Below are 22,500 nucleotides of genomic sequence, written 5' to 3' on the forward strand. Positions count from 1 at the left end.
TTGTTAGTGTCACATATGCCAGTGGAACGAACACACTCAGCCTCCAAACACAACACACAGGGAGGAGAGAGGACACAGAGAGAGAAGAGCTGAGGACAGAGAGGGGAGGAGGGGAGGAGGGGAAGGAAGGGGAGGAGTGAGAAAGGGAGGAGGGGGATCAAATAAACCATATACAGTGAGAGGGGAGTGAACAGGAGGGAGGGGTGCGGAGAGAGAGAGGGAGAGAGAGAGAGACTCATTTTTGGGTGTCTCTGGGGACCTCAGGCTGCACATGAACTGAAGTGCCTCGAGCGAGGGGAGGGGGGGAGTGGAGAGTGGGGTTAGGGGGTCACAGGAGGGAGGGCACAAATGGGAGAGAGATGGAGAGGGGAGGACAGAGAGAGAGATAAGGGGAGGATAGAGAGAGATGGAGAGGCGAGGGGAGAACAGAGAGAGAGGGGGGGGCAGAGGAAGACGAGGTATTTGCTGTATGGAGGAATATAGACAGCAGAACTGACAAAAGACAGGATTACACAGAGAGATGGAGAGATGGAGAGAGACTAACAGAGACGGAGAGAGGTAGACAGACAGAGAGATGATGCGATAGATAAATTCTTCCTGGAGCACTAAAAGGGGTCTGCTAAAAGAGACGCTAATTGGGTTTCCTCTGAAGCACCAATCACAATCACTTCCTCCATCTCAACCCCAGCATCCTCTGCTTTGACCTCCGCCCCTCAGGACTGAGCCAGCAGATCTCTCTCTCTCTGCCTCTCTCTGTCTCTCTCTCTCTGTCTCTCTCTCTGTCTCTCTCTGTCTCTCTCTCTCTCACTACCTCTCTATCTATCTCTCTCTCTCTCCCTCCCTACCTCTCTATCTCTCTCTGTCTCTCTCTCTCTGTCTCTCTCTCTCTCTCTCTCTCTCCTTCTCTGACTCTCTCTCTCTCTCTCTGTCACTGTCTCTCTCCCTACCTCTCTATCTATCTCTCTCTCTCCCTCCCTACCTCTCTATCTCTCTCTCTCTCCCTCCCTCTCTCTATCTATCTCTCTCTCTCTATCTCTCTCTCTCTCTCCCTCTCTCTCTCACTTTCTCGCTCTCTCTCTCCCCGTAGAGAGGTAAGGGTCAAAGGGCACCACCCAAGAGACAGGCCTCCTGTGACCGCACTGAGAGGAGATATCAAGTTCACGTACAAACCAACCAAACACACAAATACAACTGAAACCTGTAGATGCTGAATAATTCAGAGGAACAGTCACCCTTTTAAATCAGGGTCTTACATCAGTGCTAGAGGATAAACAACGCTGTCATCAGCCAAAGACAAGCCAGAGAATCTAAAAGGTGCCACAGTGCCGCCCTGTAAAGTACTCAAGTGTAGTCTTATTAATTCAGCTCAGTTTGCTGGTCTTTTATGTTTCACTAATGTACTGTTCATATGCCTCTCAATATGGCCTCTTCTTATATAACATAGTCATAATAAAACACAGTATCCCATAATATGACTTACATGTATGTACAATATATAGTCTTCAACAACAGTCATGATTAAAAATGAACAACCCACACATAGAGGCATTGTTAAGAACTGAGTAATATTACGTGTAGTTCTATTTATTAAGTCCAATGATTTCTTGCATGCTGGGCTTCCATGTTGATGTCTCTCTCTGTATGTTCACTCCTTATGTAACATAGTCATACAGACTAACAGTAACAGACTGTAACTTATATAGTGTTCGTATAAACAACAGGCGTGTTTAACATGAGAGGTGCAAACTATCCCATCTGAGCAAAAGCTGGCCTCCCTTTCCCAAATCCCAAGTATCTTCAGTGAGGAGCACTCTTTTAGGAAGCACTCTACTGGGAGTGAGGAGCACTCTTTTAGGGAGCACACTACTGAAGAGCTTTGAACTGGGAGTGAGAAGCACTCTTTTAGGAAGCACACTACTGGGGAGCTTTGAACTGAGAGTGAGGATTACTCTTTTAGGAAGCACTGAGAGTGCGGAGGCTGGGGAGGATCCTCCCTCACCAGGAAATAAGACCTCTCTCCTGGCTGAATACATGATGAGGAAGAATGGTGAATAATTGAACGGAGAGAGAGAGAGAGAGAGGGAGAGAGAGAGAGAGAGAGAAAAAGAGAAGAGAGGAAAAAAGCTCCAAAGACTCTAAATAAAGCTCCGTGTTACGGGCAGTGATGGGTATCAGATGAAAATCCTCCTCAGCCAATCAGCAGAGGAGATTCTGGATTCTGACCTGGCAGTCTAACCCCCCCACCCCCCCAAAGAATCACAAAATGAGCTTGTTTTTTTTAGTTTTGTGATATGTGGGAAGGCAAGCGTCTGAAGTAAGCACTGGTGCGATTAGCAGGATGAAAGCGGAGCCATTTTTAAGCGCTGGTCGCTTTCTGGGTCTGAGAAGTGGAGTGTGCAGCCGAAAGGGCTGAGAGCTGTGATGTTAATCAATACTGTAGCTCTCTCACTAGACTGAGCGCAGCTACAAAGAGATTACAACTCTCGGCCAGCAACAGTTAAAGGTTAAGCTAGAGAACATGGCAGCCATTCAAACAGGCTGCCCTTTTATATCTTCATCTGCTCATTCCAGAGAACAAATCTAAATTCTAGTTCTAGATTCAGAGTTAGTTTTAGATTAATTGATTTTTGAGACTTGGCAGGAAATGCAGTCTTGTCACACCACATCTGCTTCAAGAGAGATACTACTGTAATCACTGTTGTACCTGTTGAAACATCCCAGTAGAACTGACAGGTTGAAGACAGACTCACCCCACAACACCGCACACCACAAAAGGTACAATCGGTATGGAATGAATCATAATCGGTCTCTTAACTTTCATATTTTGAAGTTATATAACCCATAATGTAACTGACTCGAATAGATCTGGCATGAGTCAGGCAGATTTGGGTCAAATCCATTCCTGATTCCATGGCTATCTGGGGATGGATTAGCCAATAACCATTACAAACAGTCTTACAATCCAACATAAATCTCTCAAAATTATCTCACAAATGAGGCCCTATTGTCATTTACGGGTAACTGGCAACAAGCAAAAACATGTTTTGGTCAGCGCAATGCTCCAACATGCAAAACGATCAGTTCATGCCTGACGCACTGATCGTTTCTCATTGCTCGTTGCATTGTCTTACTCTAACACACAGCTTAGTCATATGGTCTTAACCAATACAGTGACATACACCCTCAACCTTCAAGTCATCAACAAGATTATACAAATGATTAAATCAAAATCCCGCATTCTTTTGCCAAACTGTTACTGATGTGATTGTGGGTACTTTTTCGGTCAATCTTGTGCAATCACTGTCAAGCCAAACCAGTCAATAAAGCCCATCTAGATTTAAATTTCTAGATTTCAGAGATTGATAGATTTGAGTGGCTCGCTAGTAAATGTAGTCTTGTCTCACTACGCTTGCTTTAAAAACGTCCCCACTACTATAATCCCGTCAGGTCAATCCAGTCAACCTGAAATGGTGATTGCGCAATAGAGGCTAGACTCACACGGCTCGATGCGACTTCAGAACTCTGTGGGCCCTAATTTCATTGAAGCCAATGAACAAAGTAACGAGCATTCGGTCACGCATGAACTAAAGATCATGTGATGGGTGGGAGCACTGCACTGACCCATCCAGGTTTGCACTAAGGATCTTGCTCATGGTATTAAATTAGAAAAAATGACTGCAAAGTTGTTACATTAGCTTTAGTTCATGCACAGGGGACCCGCCCGTTGCTAGCTGCTTTGTTCGTTGCCACTTGCTCGTCGCAATAAAATGAGTCTGTGAATGTGCAGCCAGGAGACAACGCGTTGGAAACGCTAACAAGGCTACACCTACAGGATTGCCCTCTAAGACCTGGTTTGTGTCAAAATGTCACATGCTGTAATCATTCCCACTTACATTTTCTCCGAATACTTCAACCGTTGTCTCCAGACATACAGTATGTGTTTGCACTGGGCAAGGCAGGAAAAGCCAATAGTCAAACTTGCTTGACAAACATGCATTTCACACAGAAAACATGTCATCTGCAGTATCACAGAAATAATCAAACCCCAATCCCCACTGATGCAAAAGTGCCAACTCTCCACTACTCCAGATATTGTGATTCTTACTCAGTACACACACACACACACACACACACACACACACACGCTACACCAGACTGATTAGAAGAGTACATACCTCATGACAGTCCTGCAGGAAGCTCTGCAGCTCCCATTGTCCGTTAAGCTTGCTGAGCCACTCCTGGGCCTGCTCACGGTTCTGGTTCCCCCTGCAGGACAGAGCACAACATCCCAGTACTGCTTAGTTAAGGGTAGTTCACCGCATAGTTTAGGGAAGTTCACTGCGTAGTAAAGGGTAGTTCACCGCATAGTTTAGGGAAGTTCACTGCGTAGTAAAGGTAGGTTAGTTTACCGCCTAGTTTAGGTAAGTGTACCGCTTAGTTAAGGGTACCTCACCGCATAGTTTAGGGAAGTTCACTGCGTATTAAAGGTAGGTTAGTTTACCGCTTAGTTTAGGTTAGTTTACCACTTAGTTTAGGGTAGTTTACAGCGTAGTTTAGGTTAGTTTACTGTGTAGTTTGGGTTAGTTTCCCGCTTAATTTAGGGCAGTTTACCACTTAGTTTAGGTAGGTTTACCGCATAGTTTAAGGTAGATTACCACGTAGTTTAGGGTCGTTTACTGCTTAGTTTAGGTAGGTCAGTTGACTGTTTAATTTAGGGTAGTTTACCACTTAGTTTGGGTTGGTTTACCGCATAGTTTAAGTTAGTTTTCTGCGGAGTTTGGGTTAGTTTACCGCTGAGTTTAGGGTAGTTTACCGCTTAGTTTAGTTGACTGCCTAATTTAGGGTAGTTTACCACTTAGTTTGGGTTGGTTTACCGCATAGTTTAAGTTAGTTTACTGCAGAGTTTGGGTTAGTTTACCGCTGAGTTTAGGGTAGTTTATCGCTTAGTTTAGGTTAGTTAGTTAGCTTATGAAAGTTTATGTTTCAGCAGATGCTTTCATACAGAACAACTTCACTCATACAAATACAAAAAATATATGTTTTTTACAGTGTAGAGTTTGTTTTCTACATATGTTGCATTTGTGTTAGTGGAAAATGGAACCTCTCAGGAGTCAGTTTAAATCAAATCAAAGTTTGATTCTGATTACAAGTGTCAAGTATGCTTCCACCTAGAGAGCCTGTACAAGCATATTAACTAGTGATAGAGAATGCAAGAGATTCCAAGGGCATAAGTTTGTGTTCTGATCTGCAATTGTGTCAGTACAAACATAAGACCATACTCTGTCATCAGATGGCAAACCCTGTAATCAGAATGTAATGCTGATACTGTGGCACTGAAATGCCCTGTGAATAAACCATAAAACATTTTAAGGCATAAAACGTCTGAAAAGGAACCAAATAAAATGGACCTAAACAATCAATTACTCTCTCTCTCTCTCTCTCTTTCTCTCAAACAACACACACACACACGCACGCGCACACGCACACGCACACGCACACGCACACGCACACGCACACACACACACACACACACACACACACACACACACACACACACACATCTAGGTCCTCAAATGAGATTTCATGCTCTGAGATTTAAGTCCATTCATGCTGGCTTGGGGGATCTGCTTTTGTTCACCCTCTTCTCACACACATCATGACACCTCACTCCAGCCCACACAATAGAAGCACAGTAGGATATGGCCATGGCATACATTAAGGTATACATTTTAAAAAGTTTATCTTTCCTTACTTGACCTTATGTGTTCATCAACAAGGAAAGACTGAAATGCATTCAATTTGAGGATTAAACTGATTTTAAAGCAGAAATCTTGCTGAGAGGCGTTTTTAACAAACTTATTTTAATCCAAACGGCCAGTATTTAGGTATAGCAGCAAATGTATACTCTAATCTGATAATCTTATTGAAGATTAATTTATACTATAATATGATAATCTAATTTAAGATGAACTGCATGTTCCCTACTTAAATGGAATTGGTTGTCATACAAAAATGGAGTGACCGCCCCAGTGTGCTTTGAGGGGAACTGTGACAAATTAAACATAAAAGAACACCTGCCACTTCTTTCAACACTCACTATTCAACACTAAAGTCACTTAATTCTTAATGAGTTCAGTCAGTCCCCAGGTCTCTGACAGGTCTGTTTTAAACTAATTAAATGACTAAATTATCATTCCTGGGGAAAAGATCTCAAAGAATACTGTCTGCTATGTGTACCTTTTGAGTCTTATTCTTTAAGGCCTGAAAGTGTGAATGGTTTGTAATTGTAATGGACATTTTTAAAGAGTTAATTGTGCAGACAGAATGTCAAGTTCTTCAAGTTCTTCTTTGCTTACATGCACTCGTGATTTGAATATTTAGTTCTGTACTGGAACATTCTGCAGTTGAGAGATAAGGTGGTCAGGGTGACCGCACCTGCTTCCCCTCCCTCAGCCAATGGGGGAGGGCGGACATCTCTCTTTGCGTTTTGGAAAAAAAGCTGCGTTATGTATGTCCTTGAGGACCTCTGCTACCCAGGTGCTGTCTTATACCAACAGGCCTCTCTGCCCAACAGTACCTACTTTTTTTGGATTTATTTGAAAGCTTGTGTGTTTTCTTACTCTGCCTGAGAGCTGGGTCCCTTTTTGCAAGTTTGTAATAACGTTTAAACTTTTGCTGGGTGTGTTTGAGTTCTCCTAAATCGAGGAAAGAGAATTTCCACCTGAATCATCTTTTGTAATTATTACCATGAAACGATTATGAATAATGAACATGAAGTACATAAATCAGTGTTCCAGTCACATGATTCCATCCCTCTTCACCTAGGCAACAGAGGCCCATGTAGTGAGACCCACACAGTGTATGACCTGATTTCACTCCCTTGCCATGCATTACAGTACAGTGGGCAAGACAATTCATCGAAAAGTTCTAACCTCTTACCAACCGATAAATGCAACAAATTAGGCATGTCAGGTTTTGACTGGTTAAGAATTTTGTATGTTCAATTATGAAGAACGCATACAATATAGATATCCCTGCATTACAAATCATTAGGGCGGGGAGGATATAAAAGGAGTTTGTATGTTCTCCCCGTGTTCACAAGGGGTTTCCTCCACTTAGAACCCCAACAGAAAAACTTGCAAAAGAACAGAACACTCTACTGTCCGTCCCTGACCAAGATGGACGGTTCACTTCACTTGGTCCCCAGGCGCTTAAAAGCTGCCCAAGGACAGTCCGGGATGGGAAAATGCAGAGATTAAATTCACAGCGACCTTAGGCCTGTGTGTGCGTGTGTGTCCTGTGTCGCCACTATTTATGCACGTGTGTGTGTTGTCAGTGTGTCGTTTGTGCAAATAAAATCTGACAATTATTATTATTATTATATACAGTATACTGACCTGTTAGCGAGGGCCTCCACGCGCTCCTTGATGCGCTCGGAGTAGATGTTGCTCTGGCTAATGAGGCTCTCCCCGGCCTCGATCACGGCTTTGATGCGGTGCAGGTTCAGCTCCATGGTGGTGGTGAAGTCCTTGTGCTTCTTGATGGCCGCCTCCACCGTCTCCACCGTGGTGGGCAGCTCCACGTGAGCCAGGGCCGACTCCTGTGGAAGGATGGGAGAAGGGAACGTGAGCTTTAAGAACTTCATGTCTGGTCACGTCAAAGCTGAAGACTGATGTGGCACCGCCAGACTTTATGTCACATTACTTTTAGATAGGATTATATTTTGGGAACTTTCAGTTGCAGAGAGCCTGGTCTACCGGATCTGAGAATAGCTCTTTAAACAAAGACAACTGGACTACTAGTGATTGGAGTCACAACAATCTGTCACAGTGAAAGTATGAATTCAATTTTCTGTTTTACAACATAGGTTTGAAAACTCCTGCTTTGTTTTTAGACTTGAAATACACACAGTTGCATTTCAGATTTTTTTGTACAATCCAGCCTAAGTTTATAAAGGCATGATTGAGATTACATCTAAAATTGATTTAGTTAAAAGACCTTCTGATACTCCTTGAATAATTCATCTTAAGTGGAAAATAACCATACAAATATTCTTAACGGTGAAAATTCCACGGAATGAAAATCAAAATCAAAGGTTCGCGTCCTCCCTCTGGAGCGCTGATTTTGTGCGATGATAACACGACACACCTTCTCTTAAACGTCTAATTAAATACATGCTCATTAAGGCCACTCTATCGCCAGGAGGGATGCTAATTCATTATCTATAGCAGGTAAGCCTCCAATGCCTTCTTCAGACATGTGGGTAACGGTGATAGTAACGAACATGGAAATCATGGATGGTTACTGTAAACCTATTCTCTCCTCTCTCTCTCTCTCTCTCTCTCTCCCTCCATCTCTCTTCCATCTCTCTTCCTCTTTCAGCCTAGCTCTCCCTTCGCTCCCTGACACAAATAAAAGTAGAAATCCCCTGGCCTCTTGTTCTACGCCTGCAGGCACTTGCAGAAAGTGGGACTGTGTGAGCGAGCAGTCTGCCTCACAAACCCAAGAGGACACATGCTGTGACACATGCACTGGGAGGCCTGGGAAAGACGAGCTGACATTTAGCCAAGTCTCTCTGGATTTCCAGTCAGACGAAAACTCAACGTCTCAGGCCTGGGCTCAATGCATAGTAATTGGGCATCTATTTCTCTAGTATCCACTGTGACACCCAAAACAGTCTAAAAATACATATACGGTAGTCATTATAATGCTCAGAGGAGGGATATGTGACATTGAGCTTAAATCTATGTTCCACCTCTAAGCTACAACCTTGCTTTTCTGCAAAAGTGTTTGTCCTTGCCTGGAGTAATAGTATTTGGCAGTGTTTTTTTGGGACTGGAGTTTAATACCATATGAATCAAACTCTGAATATATTACTCTGAAATTTCCCAAAATGCAGCGAGGCTTTATCCACATGGATCTAAATCTTTATACAGTACATAGCCATTATTTCCTATGAATTTGTTGTCACATGTCATGTTGTACAGTATACAAACTTTTGCTGTATACAATATGCTATAAATATATATTTATATATACTGTATGTATATACATATATATATATTTATCTTCAATACAATATAATAATACTCATATTTCTGTGTAGACACAACTTTGGTGAAACAACTGAGTTTAAGGCTATCATACGAAGCAGATTTATTTTTATTTTATGTAAAGTTGAACCAAAAGCTAAAACACAGACTGGTTCGTAATACCAAACAAACAGTTGGATTCGAAAGAACAACCTACATGAATAACAAAGTACAAAAGATAATGAATGAACTGAAAACCACCAGCAAATGGCTGGGATTGTTAAAATATTACAAAAGGTCAAGAATACATTTTCCAAAAACCCTCCAGGGGCTCCTGGGATTAATGTCAGCAGTACAGTCACAACTTCAAGCCAGACATTTCTCCTGGGTGACCTTTTCCTGTGACCAGCACCTGGACGCCCCTTGGGATAGATATGCACACCTGTTCTAGTTTTTGGACCGAAACGAATCCTCGCCCGACAAATCAGCTGTGCAGCACTGCCACTCAGCCCCACCCCCCACCCCTCCCCTCCTTCAGACTGGACATGGCTACTGCAACTACTTCTGATGGAGAATGCTTTGAGACATGACAGTCTTTTTCTCCTTTTCATATTATTAAGTGATGTCTTGTTTTGATATACAATTTTTTTGTGTTGATCCATTTAAAGGATATAAATTGATATGTAAATTAATAAATTCATTGATTTTTAAAAGAAATGTCTCCCTTGCAGTGAGGTCTCTCACCTGGTTGTTGAGGAAGGCCTCGGCCTGCTTGACGTCGCGCATGAAGAGGTGGAAGATGTGCGCCTGCACCAGCACCTCACGGCGGCTCTCCCACATCTCCAGGAGCTTGTTCCAGCCCACGTCCAGCTTCTGGAGCCACTGCTGCAGCGCGGCGTAGGGCAGCGGCGCCTCCTCCGCCTCCAGGAGCTCGTTGACGGCCTGCAGCCGCTCGTAGTCCTCCTCGTAGCGGCCGATCTCCTCCTTGAGTGCCGCGTGGCAGTTGATAAGCCGCTCGGCCTCCTCTAGGGTGTTGGGCAGCTCGTCCGCGGCCGCCGCCGTCTGCGTCTGGACTAGCCACGTCAGGAAGGAGTCCAGGTCCTGTGGGGAGCGGCATGCGTTACGCTTCAGAATAGAGGTGCTAACCACACCTAACACCATAGGTCAGATAGTCAGGGAGAACATACAGACGAAATTATATATTAATAGAAAATAACAATAATACAAAACATATTGATGAAAAAAAAATAACAAAAATAATGATAATACAAAACATACTGACGAAAAAATTAATACAATAAAACAATAAAATAACAGAAAATAAATATCTGAACTGTACCGCAAGTAGCATCTGCTACCTCAATAAATGTAATGAACGTCAGAAATCACGACAGCCATAGGATCAAGTTCCTGTGAAATTGAATTGTAAACATCTTCAAAGGCAGAGAGCTTTCCAGGAATGCAGATAGATCGTATGGCATGTATCTCTGCATAAGAGGACACTTATAGACGTCCTTTATATAGTAGTGAAACACGATCCTCATGATGCCCGTTGGGAACATGCATTCCAAATTTACAGCGAAATATAAATATAAAAAAAAATTCTATAACAAATAAGGATAGAAGAACATACAGTACTAGGTATGCAGGAAAAGTTAGATCAAGGTACGTACAGTATGTATTTGTACCCTCTACATCCGCACGTACAATTTTAGTAAAGTAAAGCTGAACTGTTCACCTGGATGAACTGTTGCAGTCGTCCAGCCACCGTGAGCGAGTCCTCACATCCCTGCAGCGTCCTCTTCAGCTCCTCCCACTCCAGGCTGATGCCCTCGAAGGGCACCAGCACCTCCACGGCCTTGTCTGGGTGCGCGATGGCCAGCTCCTCCGCCTCCTGCTGAAGGAGCAGCAGCTTGGGCTCCAGCACGGACAGGGCGCCCTCCATGGTGGAGAGGCGCCGCTGCAGAGCCAGCACGCTGCCCAGGTCGCTGCCCACGTACTGGGTGGCGTCGATGGCCTTGCGCTTGTCCTGGATCTGGGACTTGATCTCGGCAGACTCCAGCAGGTAGTTCTGGATGCGCAGGACCGAGTCCAGGTGGTCCTTCTTGTGCTCCACCAGCTCCACTATGCGGTTCCATCTTTGGGAGGAGAGAACCGAGAACGCTTTGAGATTCTGATGTGAGCTTGTTTGCTGCATCTTTCCACCATTAGTTTATGCTGTGATTTAATATGAACTGTGTGCTGATGATCGATGGTGAAGTAAACAGTCAACAAAATGTAATCAACTAAATATAATAACGGTGCTTCCTTTAATATAATCTGAAAATTACTTGTGGGAAATGTGTTGGGAACAAAATCAGTAAATTGATTTCAAAGACAAACATCTAACGAATACTGTACAAATTTAAGTCAAAACTGATCATACAAAGGAAGCCAGATTTAAAACATCAGTCGACACTAATACCACAATTCCAGTAGTGATATTATTATTATTATCTGTGACGACTGTGGCAGCCTAAAACAGGACTGGGTGGGGCCCTGAGGAGCAGCATTGGGGTGTGTTCACTTCAGCGCCCCGCCTGGCAGCCTAAACAGATGGCCCTGCGGAGAGACGCCATCTCTGCCAAGGTCAGAGCACAGAGGACCAACATGGTTTCCGCGCCAGCTTTGTCACCGCTCAGGCTCCCCTGGCTCAATATGTCTGCCTGGAGGCCCGGCTAGCCAGCTATGAGCTCACACATATGCCCCCGGACCAGCCGCCGCCACCAGTGCGCCTAATCAACAGGGGGTGGGGGGGTGGGGCACGAGGCATCTATGAAGAGGTGTTTAGGGTTTAACTGCGTCACAGAGACACAGACACAGAGGGGAGGAATTCGACAGGCTTTCGGTGAGTTAATGGACGAGACACTAAAAATAGTGACTGATAAAATCTAACAGAATCTGACCTCCTGGATGCAATGCTGCATTTCAATATACTGACACCAGGCTAGAGTGGTTTGCTTAACTATCATAGTACTGTTAAGGCAGAGAGGTGCTGTTGCTGGTGCTGGAGTTGTGGTATAGTTGTGCTGGAGTTGTGTTGTGGTTGTGTTGTGGTTGTGCTGCAGTTGTGCTGTAGTTGTGCTGTAGTTGTGCTGTGGTTTTGCTGTAGTGGTGCTGTGGTTGTGGTTGTGCTGTGGTTGTGGTATAGTTGTGCTGGAGTTGTGTTGTGGTTGTGCTGTGGTTGTGCTATAGTTAAGCTGGAGTTGTGTTGTGGTTATGCTGTGGTTGTGCTGTAGTTCTGCTGTGGTTGTGTTTTGGTTGTGTTGTGGTTATGATAGGTAGTTGTGCTGTAGCTTACCGGCTGTTGAGATGGTCCTGACAGCCCCGGACCTCAGTGGAGCTGGGGTGGCCATTGTCTAGGAGCTGTTGCACTATTTGATTGACATCCAGTATTCTTCCCATCAGGCTGTTCATTTCCTGGTCTAGGCTCTCAAACCTGACGAGGACAAAGACAATTAAAGAATTAATAAAATGTAAAAACAGCCTTGGTAAAAAGAGGACTACAAGGAAATCAAAGTGAATCAGTTAACTTGAGTCTGTTCAACAGCTGTGGTAAAGAGGGTTGGTAAACACATTAACACATGAGTCCTTGACCCCATCAATGCACATTACTCAATATGACAGTGTATTTCAATTGTATTGTATTTCTATTGTAGTTCTTGTCACAGCTGAAAAAGATTGAAGCATTTTTAGACAACTATTAAGGAGCCCAATCAGGCAGGGGACTATGGACTTCCTTCACACCCATTTGTACCACTCCCTAAGAGGCATATCTCTTACCAGACCATCTTATTAAGAATTGTTTTGTGTATTTTCACCTCCCTCTGTTAGAAAACATTATGACGATTCAATTGTGAGCATTCTGGTGTGTCTGTTACCTGTGTGCCACCACCTCCACATCCTCCAGCCTCTCAGGCACCTCCATCTTGTTGAGCCACTGCTCCTTCTCGTCAATCCACACCTCGCAGGCGTTGACCTCGCTGAACATGTGGTAGACGGCGAGCGCGTCATGCAGCCATTGCTGCCGGAGCACGGCCACCTCCGCCACCTCGGCGTAGAGCTGCTCCACCTCGCCCATGCGCGCCTGCACCTCGTCCAGCTGCCGGTACTGCGGCGACAGCCCCACGGCGTGCTTGCGCAGCGCCACGGCGTTGACGCGGTGCTTGTCCAGGCTCTCGCGCACGCACCGGTGCTTCTTGAGCAGCGAGCGTGTGGAGTACTCGTCGTGGCCGAAGTCCTCGCTGGACACCAGCCGGTAGATGTCCTGCAGCCAGAACAGCAGGTCGTCCGACTCGGCGGTGAACTGGAAGAAGTCCAGCGCCTCCTGCAGGTGGCCCAGGCGTTGCGCGGCGTGGTCCTCCAGCCGCTTCCACTCGGCCTTGGCCTCCATCACGCGCTCCTGGATGCCTCCCGTGCCAAAGCTCTTCTCCGTCAGGATCTGCTTGCCCTTCTTCATGGTCTGCTGCAGCAGTGACCGCCGGCTCAACAGCTCCACCGTCAGGCTTTTGTGGTTCTGCAGCAGGCGCAGCACGCTGCTCAGGTCCTTGCCGCACGTCTGCGTCGACAGGATGGACGTCTTCTCGCGGATCCAGGCTTCTGACTCCTCCAGCTGTCATGGAAACAGCGAGGGACAGTTTTCAAACACTCCTCTCAAACGAGGGACAACAAAACCTTGGTAAACCCTGCTGTTTAATTGCTGAGCCTGAAGGGCGTGTGCAAGGTCATCACCTGGAGTACACCAGGAAGTTAGTTATCCATCCCTAACAATTGTAACTCAAGTTGCCGTTAATGGTAAGTCACTTACCTTTTGTTCTGAATTAGTGTATTAGATAAGATACTTTTCCTCTTCGCCACATGCGTTTACTCATAAGATCCCCGTAGAAGTTACAGTATATAACCTTCTGTAATGCTAGTGATGCTTTTCCTGAGAAAAAGGCCATTTCGTTGCCTCTGTACCTGTACTCTGTGCAATGACAATAAATTGAATCCAATCCAATCCAAACTTCTGTACCTGCCTGCCTATCAATCTAGCCTTGATGTCTGCGAAAGAAGTAACATGATGAACACACTAAAACTGTCATCTTGATATTCCTGAAACCGAATTACTCTGTTTGTTTATCATTGATGTATACCATCAAAGGCATGAAGTGGTAGTTTATTAGGTAGCGGAGATTGAAGAGTTAATTAAGGCCCCAGGAGAGTTCATTTCTGTTCTAAAATGGGACGATGGTGTGTCTCACCTCCTCGTAGAAGGCCCAGAGTTGTCTGGACTCCTCCAGCTCGGCGCGGCGCTTTGCGGCCAGCTGGTTTAGCTCCTCCAGGCACGTGCTGACATGGTTGACCCGGTTACAGATGACCTGCGGGTCGCAGGGCTGGTAACCTGAGGAAGAGACATCCACACACACACACGGACGATGGGAAACTGGCACGGGCACTGTTATATTCACGGCTATGGCAACTGTGCCAATCTGGCCAGGCACGGCAGGACGGGCGTGAGGGTACACCTGCCTACTGTGTGAGACGCATATGACTTGCCACTGGGAGGCATAGCGTGGATTGGAGGTGATAACTGGTGTATTTTCAGCATGAGTGAAAAACAAGCGGTTAAAAGCCACAGTTAGCTGTAAGCTGTTGAGGTTTATGAGACAGGTGCTAGCCATCTTGTGGCAGGCTTACAGCAAATATTTACATTGGAATAAAGTCAACAGTTCCTTCACAAATCGTTCCCATAAATGGCAAAATCGCCATGTCAGCACATTCTTAAACAACTGAGTGTCTCATTTACATAACTATTTTCAGAATCAAAATCTTTCATTCGCCAAGTCTATGGCCATGTATGGCAGAACAAGGAGTTTCTCTTGGTGTTCATTTCTCATGGTGTAATTGTATCCAATTTATCACAATATATTTGACTACACTTTATAAAATAAAAACAGATTGCAAGACATTAAAAAAGACATTCTTTGTTGTTTGAGTTGGAAATCCAACAGTATCCCCTAAAGTCATGCAACTCCAAAAGCAGCAGTTCTAATGGAGTTCTCCAACAGGATGTAATAGAATTCACTGATAACAGTAGAATGCTCTACTCAGCTCTGGAGTCAGCCATAAGTAGATGAGGGCCTTCTGTGAGGCGTTAGCCAGATGTGCTAATAGCAGTGATTAGAAAGGGAGGGTGGGGCTTGCTGCCGCATAGATAATGTCTTAATTACACAGACTAAACACACGCGTAACTAGTGTGTCGCAGACAAAGAGGCTTGGTGGCTTGTACTTGTATCTGCTCTTGCAGGCAGGGGATTTACTTAACAGCCAAACACCTCACAAGTAAAAACATCAAGCATGTCTCCCCAGAGAAACAAGTCTGAATGACTACCTGGCACCTAGTCTTGTATTCCTGATGCTAGATTGCAGTCACCCACCAATATCAAATGATAAGCTGACCATCTTGGTCCTGGATAACTTTAAGTTACTGTAATGTGCTAAACATGAAATTAATTGCTTTATCATAATATGTTTCACAAAATAAGCCCATGCCATGAGTTTCAAACCTTAAGCCCTGGAAATTCAGTAGAGATGGTGTCACTCCTCATTATAACAACATGTTGTTAGAAGCACACTGCAAAACAAAAAGGTTCTGCAGAAGCTTTTCAGTGTAGAGCCTTTTCCAAATAAAGCACTTTCATTAAAAAAAAAAATCACGTGATTTTTTGGGGGGGAGGGGGGGGGCAATCTGAAGACCCTGTTTGCCCAGCGAGCACCACACTCTCCCTCTCACCTTCGATGGCGGTAAACTTGAGGGCGGCAGTGTTGAGGGTCTGGACCCTCTCGGCCTGCACAGAGATATCAGTCTCCTGGAGGCTGTGCTTCTGAAGCAGGTCGTCCACCTCCAGCAGGTGTTTCCCAAAGTCTTTGGACAACAGCTGGATCTGCAGGAGCGGGGAGCCAGAGACGACAGCTTCAGTCACACAAAGGGCCAATCAAGTCTCTGATCACTCAATGCACTACAAAAAGCACCCAATAAAGATACTAAGCAATACTAAATTATCCTTTCAGGGTGTATGAACATCAGTCTCTTTTTTATCTGCACATTGAGTTTAGTGTGGTTCTGCCACATTGATCTAGCTTTTTAAAGCTATACAAAGACATGAGGATGGTTTAACATCGGAATCCAATCGGAATCACAGGGGACTTTACTCACAGCACCATAGATATCCCCACCCAGGTTAAAATCTCCTCCACTTCCTGTGGCAGGGAGGCCAGAGACCACCATAGAGGCCTCGCTCTTCATACCTGCATCTCCTCCATCCAGTCGATCATGTAGACCATCTCCTGGAAGGTCTTCTGCAGGGCCAAGTTCTTCTCTAGCCGCACCTTCCTGCCGATCACCAGCTCCTTGAGAAGCTTCCACTGTCCCAGGATGTTCTCCTTGCGGGCGGAGATCCGCCGGATGTCGTAGTAGCTCTCTGCTTCCATCTCGGACGCCAGCTCCACAACCACACCGATGCGGTCCTCGTAGGACGAGATGTCAGCCTCGATGGCCTCGTGTTTCTTCATGGCCGCCTCCACTGCTGGCAGGTCGTAGCCAAAGTTGTCCTAAAGAGACGAGACAAGAGCTCTTTACACCAGCTCAAAATCGGATCAAATGTATGAGTTGAGAGGTCTTACCAGTCCTTTCGTTACATAAATGAGACAATCCAAGATTGTGTGAGCTTTATGGAAACCCATTAGATTTGCTCACTGCAACCAAAGATATTTTAATTCAAAAACTTTTCAAATACTTATTATACTATACTACACTTGTATTATAGTACAATGCTATATAATAACATTTCTCTTATTCAAAGTCTCAAACACTTTCAAAGACTCATTCAAAGACTTCCAATTTCTTCACCATCACATTTACCACATACACACTTCCATACTTCCTACTCTTCCAACCCCCTTCAGTGCCACTCACTTGTGAGACTAGCCGCTGGTTCTCGTTCAGCCATGCTTGCCGCATGGTGGTCTTGTGGTCGAAGCGCTGAGCCAGCAGCTCCAGCTTCTCCTGGCGAATCAGCTCTGTCCTTAAGGCCACGCCCCTTTCATGCTCCGCCTTCTCAAGCCTCTCCCACGCCTGATAGGGCAGAAATTACAGAACAGCCGAAGTGTGAAAGGACATGGGATGAGATGATGGCCCTTGGTATATGGCATTTACAACAATGACTTACAATCTGTCCTGCTGAACAGCAACATATTGGTTATGATTGATGCACGCAATCAGCATTGAAGCCCCATTAATCCGGTTACACTCTCTTTTTCTCTTTTCCTATCCTCAAACAACGTCTTTTTCATTTTTTTCGTCTCCTCTGCCATGATGCCTGTACAGAGAATACTGCGCTAGCTCCCTCATAAAGCTACTGCATGGGTATAGTTGTTGTTGCATGAGGCATTACATAAAGTATTACATAGTTCTCACGAGAGGTCTCACGGTACCCAAGGTGTGCTGTGGCAGACGCCATTGTCTGTATTCAGTGTACCACCAAATTTATTTTGAAGGTAAAATGATACTTTAAGTTGATACATGAACACTGCTGCTACTGATAGATGTTCCTTAGTTTCTATGGCTTTAGTTGTATTGTGTTGATGGTACTAAGCATATGGAATTAAATTGAACAAACTTTGGCAATAGACACTCAATAGCGGTCAGTTGATTGAGCCCAATAGCATCCCATCACTCCGTCTAAACTGCTAAAGTGAATCCCTTTGAGAAGTTTCCAATCAGGTTTGAGGGTTTGGACAGAGAGTTGTTCTTGGTCACCTTGTTGATGTCAGAGATGAGCTTCCCTTCGTGAGGCACGTATAGCTTCTGGTTGTTAGCTCTGAGCTTGCTTTGGATGGTGAAGAGGAGCACCTCCAGGTTGCCCTTCTCCTGGAACCTGAAGGTCGAAGGTCAGAATCACACAACAAGGCAATACGTTCGTAAGTGGAGTTTCAAGATGTGAAGGTAAAGTGATTACAATCTTTTCAAGTTATTTCACTGAGAGAACAGCTGTCCTAAAATGGCTGCCATTGTCCACTGGCCAAAGCAGTTTGACAGTGCTAGCAAAAGCATGCTTGCAGAGAACTCCGGTCATACTGTGGGCTCATTATACTAATCCACACATAACTAGGCTTTTAAAATTGCAAGCCAATCGTAATCTAGACCCCCACCACTACAAAAAAAAAGGTTAATTGATTAAAAACGTTCTGATTTATAACCTTATGTAATCATTTGTTTTTTGGCTATCAATTTTTTAACCACAGGGGCGGAACTATGGAACACTACGCTTCCTGACTATGACACAAATCCAGCAACAGATGAGCGCCAGATGAGGGGCAAATGAGGGCCAGAGAAGGGCCAGATGAGGGCCAGATGAGGGCCAGATCTAATCGTGAGCAGTGCAACGTGCTTGCTCGGAAATGCGTGTAAAAACCTAATGAACGTTCATGAAATCACTCGTAGAGAACACTCATAACCGCTAAGACTATTGTTATCGACAAACAGGGCCCAGGGCCAAATGTGTTGATTACCACCAGATGAGGGCAAGATCTATTTTGAGAGAGCACTGAAGTCACACTGCTTTCAGGAGGGAGAAGAACAGGCATAGGCAGGATGTCTCTTCAGCTCAAGAACAACACATAATATTAACACAAGAAAGCCTTGCAGTAGATGCCCCAGAAAAATAAGGTAATGTAGCCCACCAAAAATGAAAACTTAAATGTCTTTTTCTAGAGATCTGCAAGTTGACCTCACATACGCCCATTTTTAAAGCAGGAGCAAGATCATGTATAACTACACTCCCTAACTTAGCATTACTCTTCCAACTGGTGCAGTGAAATAAGGCTCTGCAGGTCTAATTTGTCCTGATGTGTAAATGGCCTAGACGAGCATAGACTTTGCTGAAAAGGGCAAGTGGCCACGTGACCAGCAGAAGCCGCAGGGCCACTTCAGACAGGCAGGGAGGCCTCTCAACACTGACTGGTGGAGTAGGGCTGCTGTAGGCTCTACACAGGGATATACACTCAAACCTGAAGGGTAATGCCAGGAGAATAGAGAGGGGACTTCATACAAGAAATACCATAAATATATATATATAATATATACACATATACAGAGAAAATTCATCTACGTCTCTGCGGAGTATCTACCTGACTTGTACCTGCTTATTGTCATCAGTGCCTGTACCTGCTAACTGTCATCAGTATCTGTACCTGCTTACTGTCATCACAGCTTCGATAATTTCTGAAGTGAATATAAGGAAATAGATGTGATCTGTGTAAAGATTTAGTTTTCCTGCCACTTAGGACCTGGCCTGCTTTGACGAAACAACTACCAACTTAGAGACGAAAGGCTCTCCAGACCAGAATATCAACTAATGGTAATCAGAGAGTGAGTGCCCACCAACTCAGCTCTTAAGGGTCTGACTAACATGCTTCATCAACTTCAGCAGAGCCCACAACAAGGTGAAATCAAGCTGAACACGTACATTTGATTGTGGGATCACCATGACAACCTTCTTAAGTGCCGCACACTGAGAGGCAAGCGGAAGTCTGAGTCAGCCCCTCCTCAGAGAGATCATGGAGAAGTCAGAGACAGGTCTCACGGATATCTCACTGATGTCTCACAGAGATCTCAGAAAGGTCTCAGAGACATATCAAAGCTGTCTCAGAAAGGTCTCAGAGACATATCAAAGCTGTCTCAGAAAGGTTTCAGAGACATATCAAAGCTGTCTCAGAAAGGTCTCAGAGATGTCTCAGACGTACTTAATGGGCTTTTCGATGGTGCAGTAGGTTGTGAAGGCCTGAAGCTGCTGCTGGACGCCGGTGAGGGAGTTGGCGAACTTCTGGTTGCTGATGACACTGATGGTCTTCTCGATCCACTCCAGCAGCTCCGACGCCAGCTCCTCGTACCGATCGATGATCTGCTCCGCCTCAATAGCGTTGTCCAGAACCTGGGGTCACAATCAGAAACTAAATTCAAACTAAGGTTACTATAATACATCACATCGGAAATTATACTGATAATGATACTCTGAATCAAACATGTAAATCAGTCTCTCAAGACTTTGATATTCATTGATGTACCATAAATGTTTGGGGCATGTGGGCATTAAAGGAGCACACTTATCATTGATATTCATTGATATACCATAGATGTTTGGGACACTTGGGCATTAAAGGAGCACACTTATTTCCTCATTTCCTTTTACCTTTCCTATTCTTTTCCCCTCTACTATAAGGGCCTTCATCTTGGAGAAGTAGTGGTAGAAGGAGACCACGTAGGTTATGATGGACTTCTCGTCTGGATTTTCCGTGTTCACGTCTGGTGTTGGACAGTGGCGTGAGGGGAGGGAGGGAGAAAGGCAGGGACAGTTAGGTGAAGGGAAAACAATGTTGTTGAACAAATCTTTAAACATAATCCCTCTAATCCCGTCAGAGACACGCCCCAGGCACATTCATCTTCTCCCTCTTTTGTCACTTGGGATGACAGGATCTACAACTAGGTCCATGATAGGAGATACATCTGTATAATACTGTATCAACCTGAACTGTTTGACTAATACCTTCTGGATCCAGGAGCTTGGTGAGGCCAAGGTTCTGTTCGGCAACATTGAAGGCTTGCTGGAGGTTGTGTGTGGCATTCGACCGGGCCAGCTTGTGAAACTCGATTAAATCAGGTCTGAAAACATCAGAAAGAACCTGGCTCAGATGACACTTCATTTAAGTGAATTTGAGGTTTTGTTCTGAAGTAAAACAAGAGTCTGATATGATAGGTAGATCGCACAGGGGCACATGGGACAACATGGTTTTAAGCAGTCATACCTATAGGCACAGATGTACAAAGTTGTGTGTGTGTGTGTGTGTGTGTGTGTGTGTGTGCATGTGCGTGTGTGTGTGTGTTTGTGTGTGTGTGTGTGTGTGTGTGCATGTGCGTGTGCACGTGCATGTGTGTGTGCATGTTTAATCGCAGCTGACCTGTGCCGGTGGATGAGTGCGTTGAAAGCCAGGCCATCCCTCCAGCAGCCGGTGAAGTTATGAATGTTCACCTCAGAGTACCTGCACAATACCAAACACAGCTCAAGTCATCATCATAGTATACACACACACACAGGGGTGCTCACACAATGGTCAGATCTCTGAGAACGTGAGATGCCTATCTCTATACCTATATACCTAAACAAATCAATGACCCTCTACTCTAATCAAAGATTTAACCTCACTATGGCAAGCCAAAGGCAGGTAAAATAACAGAATTGAATTTGGTTTTCTACACAATGACCATGACAAACACACAATGATCATGACAAACACACAATGATCATGACAAACACACAATGGTCATGACAAACACACACTGTGTGTTATTCCCTTGGATACATTAAGTATCTATCTATCTATCTATCTATCTATCTATCTATCTATTTATCTATCTATCTATCTATCTATCTATCTATCTATCTATCTATCTATCTATCTATCTATCTATCTAAAGACACAGTCGCTAAAACAGCAGCCTATGTCTCCTGCAGCCTCAAGGTGTAGAGCAAAGGGCACCTCTGCAATGAGCTGCCTCAAAACATCACCTCTATACTACTGCCAACGCACATGAGCATTTGTGGACAACATGCTATAGCATGAAGGCTGGTAGTAGCACAGAGAAAGTGTACGGTGGTGTACTACTGCCCTGCACACTATGACAGTTACATGTATAGGTTACCTAGTCCTAGACTACCTACACTTTGTGGGGGGAGTACCCTGGATTGAGCGCCTACGCAGTATACTACACTATCCTGTTGAGGACGTCTGGGAAGTGATACCAGTTTACTGTAGTATGGCAGATTGTGGAAATAATGCAGTGGCTACACTGTGGCAGACTTTAAGTCCACTGTAGAGTGAGCATCCGGCCAGCATGCAAACATTAGCATGACATAGACTACAGCTCTACAGACTACAAACACACCCTAAACGCACCACAAGGACAGTGTCAAGACAACATACTACAGAGAGAGTATCTGTATGGCGTACAAAAGTGTAGTCTTGTGTGGTATGGACCTCTAGCCTTACCCTGCTGGGTTAGGGTTAGGGTGAGTAATACAGAGGGAGTATGTAGTGGTATGGTATGGGTATCTTGTGTGGTATGAGCAACTGGCCTTACCCTGCTGTTTTCATCTGGCACCACAGCAGAAGGGCATCCTTGGCAGATCGGGTCTCTCTGTTGTCCTCCGTCTCAATCTTGATCACCTGGATCTGAGCATGGACAGGGACAGGGACAGAGACAGAGACAGGGACAGGGACAGAGACAGAGACAGAGACAGAGACAGAGACAGAGACAGAGACAGAGACAGAGACAGAGACAGAGACAGAGACAGAGACAGGGACAGGGACAGAGAAAGGGACAGGGACAGGA

The 22,500-nt window shown here is 44.9% G+C and overlaps 1 protein-coding gene across 1 annotated transcript in view; it reads right to left on the bottom strand.

The window, feature by feature from the left end:
- The window catches only part of sptbn4b (spectrin, beta, non-erythrocytic 4b), a gene marked incomplete at both ends in the record, with an annotated part of 75,309 nt that overhangs the window by 38,067 nt on the left and 14,742 nt on the right, over positions 1–22,500 (bottom strand). Inside the window, 16 exons of the mRNA XM_080844978.1 lie at positions 4,176–4,266; positions 7,398–7,600; positions 9,777–10,133; positions 10,771–11,170; positions 12,373–12,510; positions 12,953–13,683; positions 14,315–14,454; positions 15,847–15,997; positions 16,362–16,664; positions 17,029–17,187; positions 17,872–17,989; positions 19,857–20,044; positions 20,303–20,415; positions 20,657–20,772; positions 21,069–21,149; positions 22,249–22,340. Coding sequence (XP_080701104.1) covers positions 4,176–4,266; positions 7,398–7,600; positions 9,777–10,133; positions 10,771–11,170; positions 12,373–12,510; positions 12,953–13,683; positions 14,315–14,454; positions 15,847–15,997; positions 16,362–16,664; positions 17,029–17,187; positions 17,872–17,989; positions 19,857–20,044; positions 20,303–20,415; positions 20,657–20,772; positions 21,069–21,149; positions 22,249–22,340 — 3,381 coding nt within the window. The remainder of the gene's footprint in view (positions 1–4,175; positions 4,267–7,397; positions 7,601–9,776; positions 10,134–10,770; positions 11,171–12,372; positions 12,511–12,952; positions 13,684–14,314; positions 14,455–15,846; positions 15,998–16,361; positions 16,665–17,028; positions 17,188–17,871; positions 17,990–19,856; positions 20,045–20,302; positions 20,416–20,656; positions 20,773–21,068; positions 21,150–22,248; positions 22,341–22,500) is intronic.

The sequence above is a fragment of the Sprattus sprattus genome (assembly GCF_963457725.1).
Source record: "Sprattus sprattus genome assembly, chromosome: 9".
NCBI classification, from domain to species: Eukaryota; Metazoa; Chordata; class Actinopteri; order Clupeiformes; family Clupeidae; genus Sprattus; species Sprattus sprattus.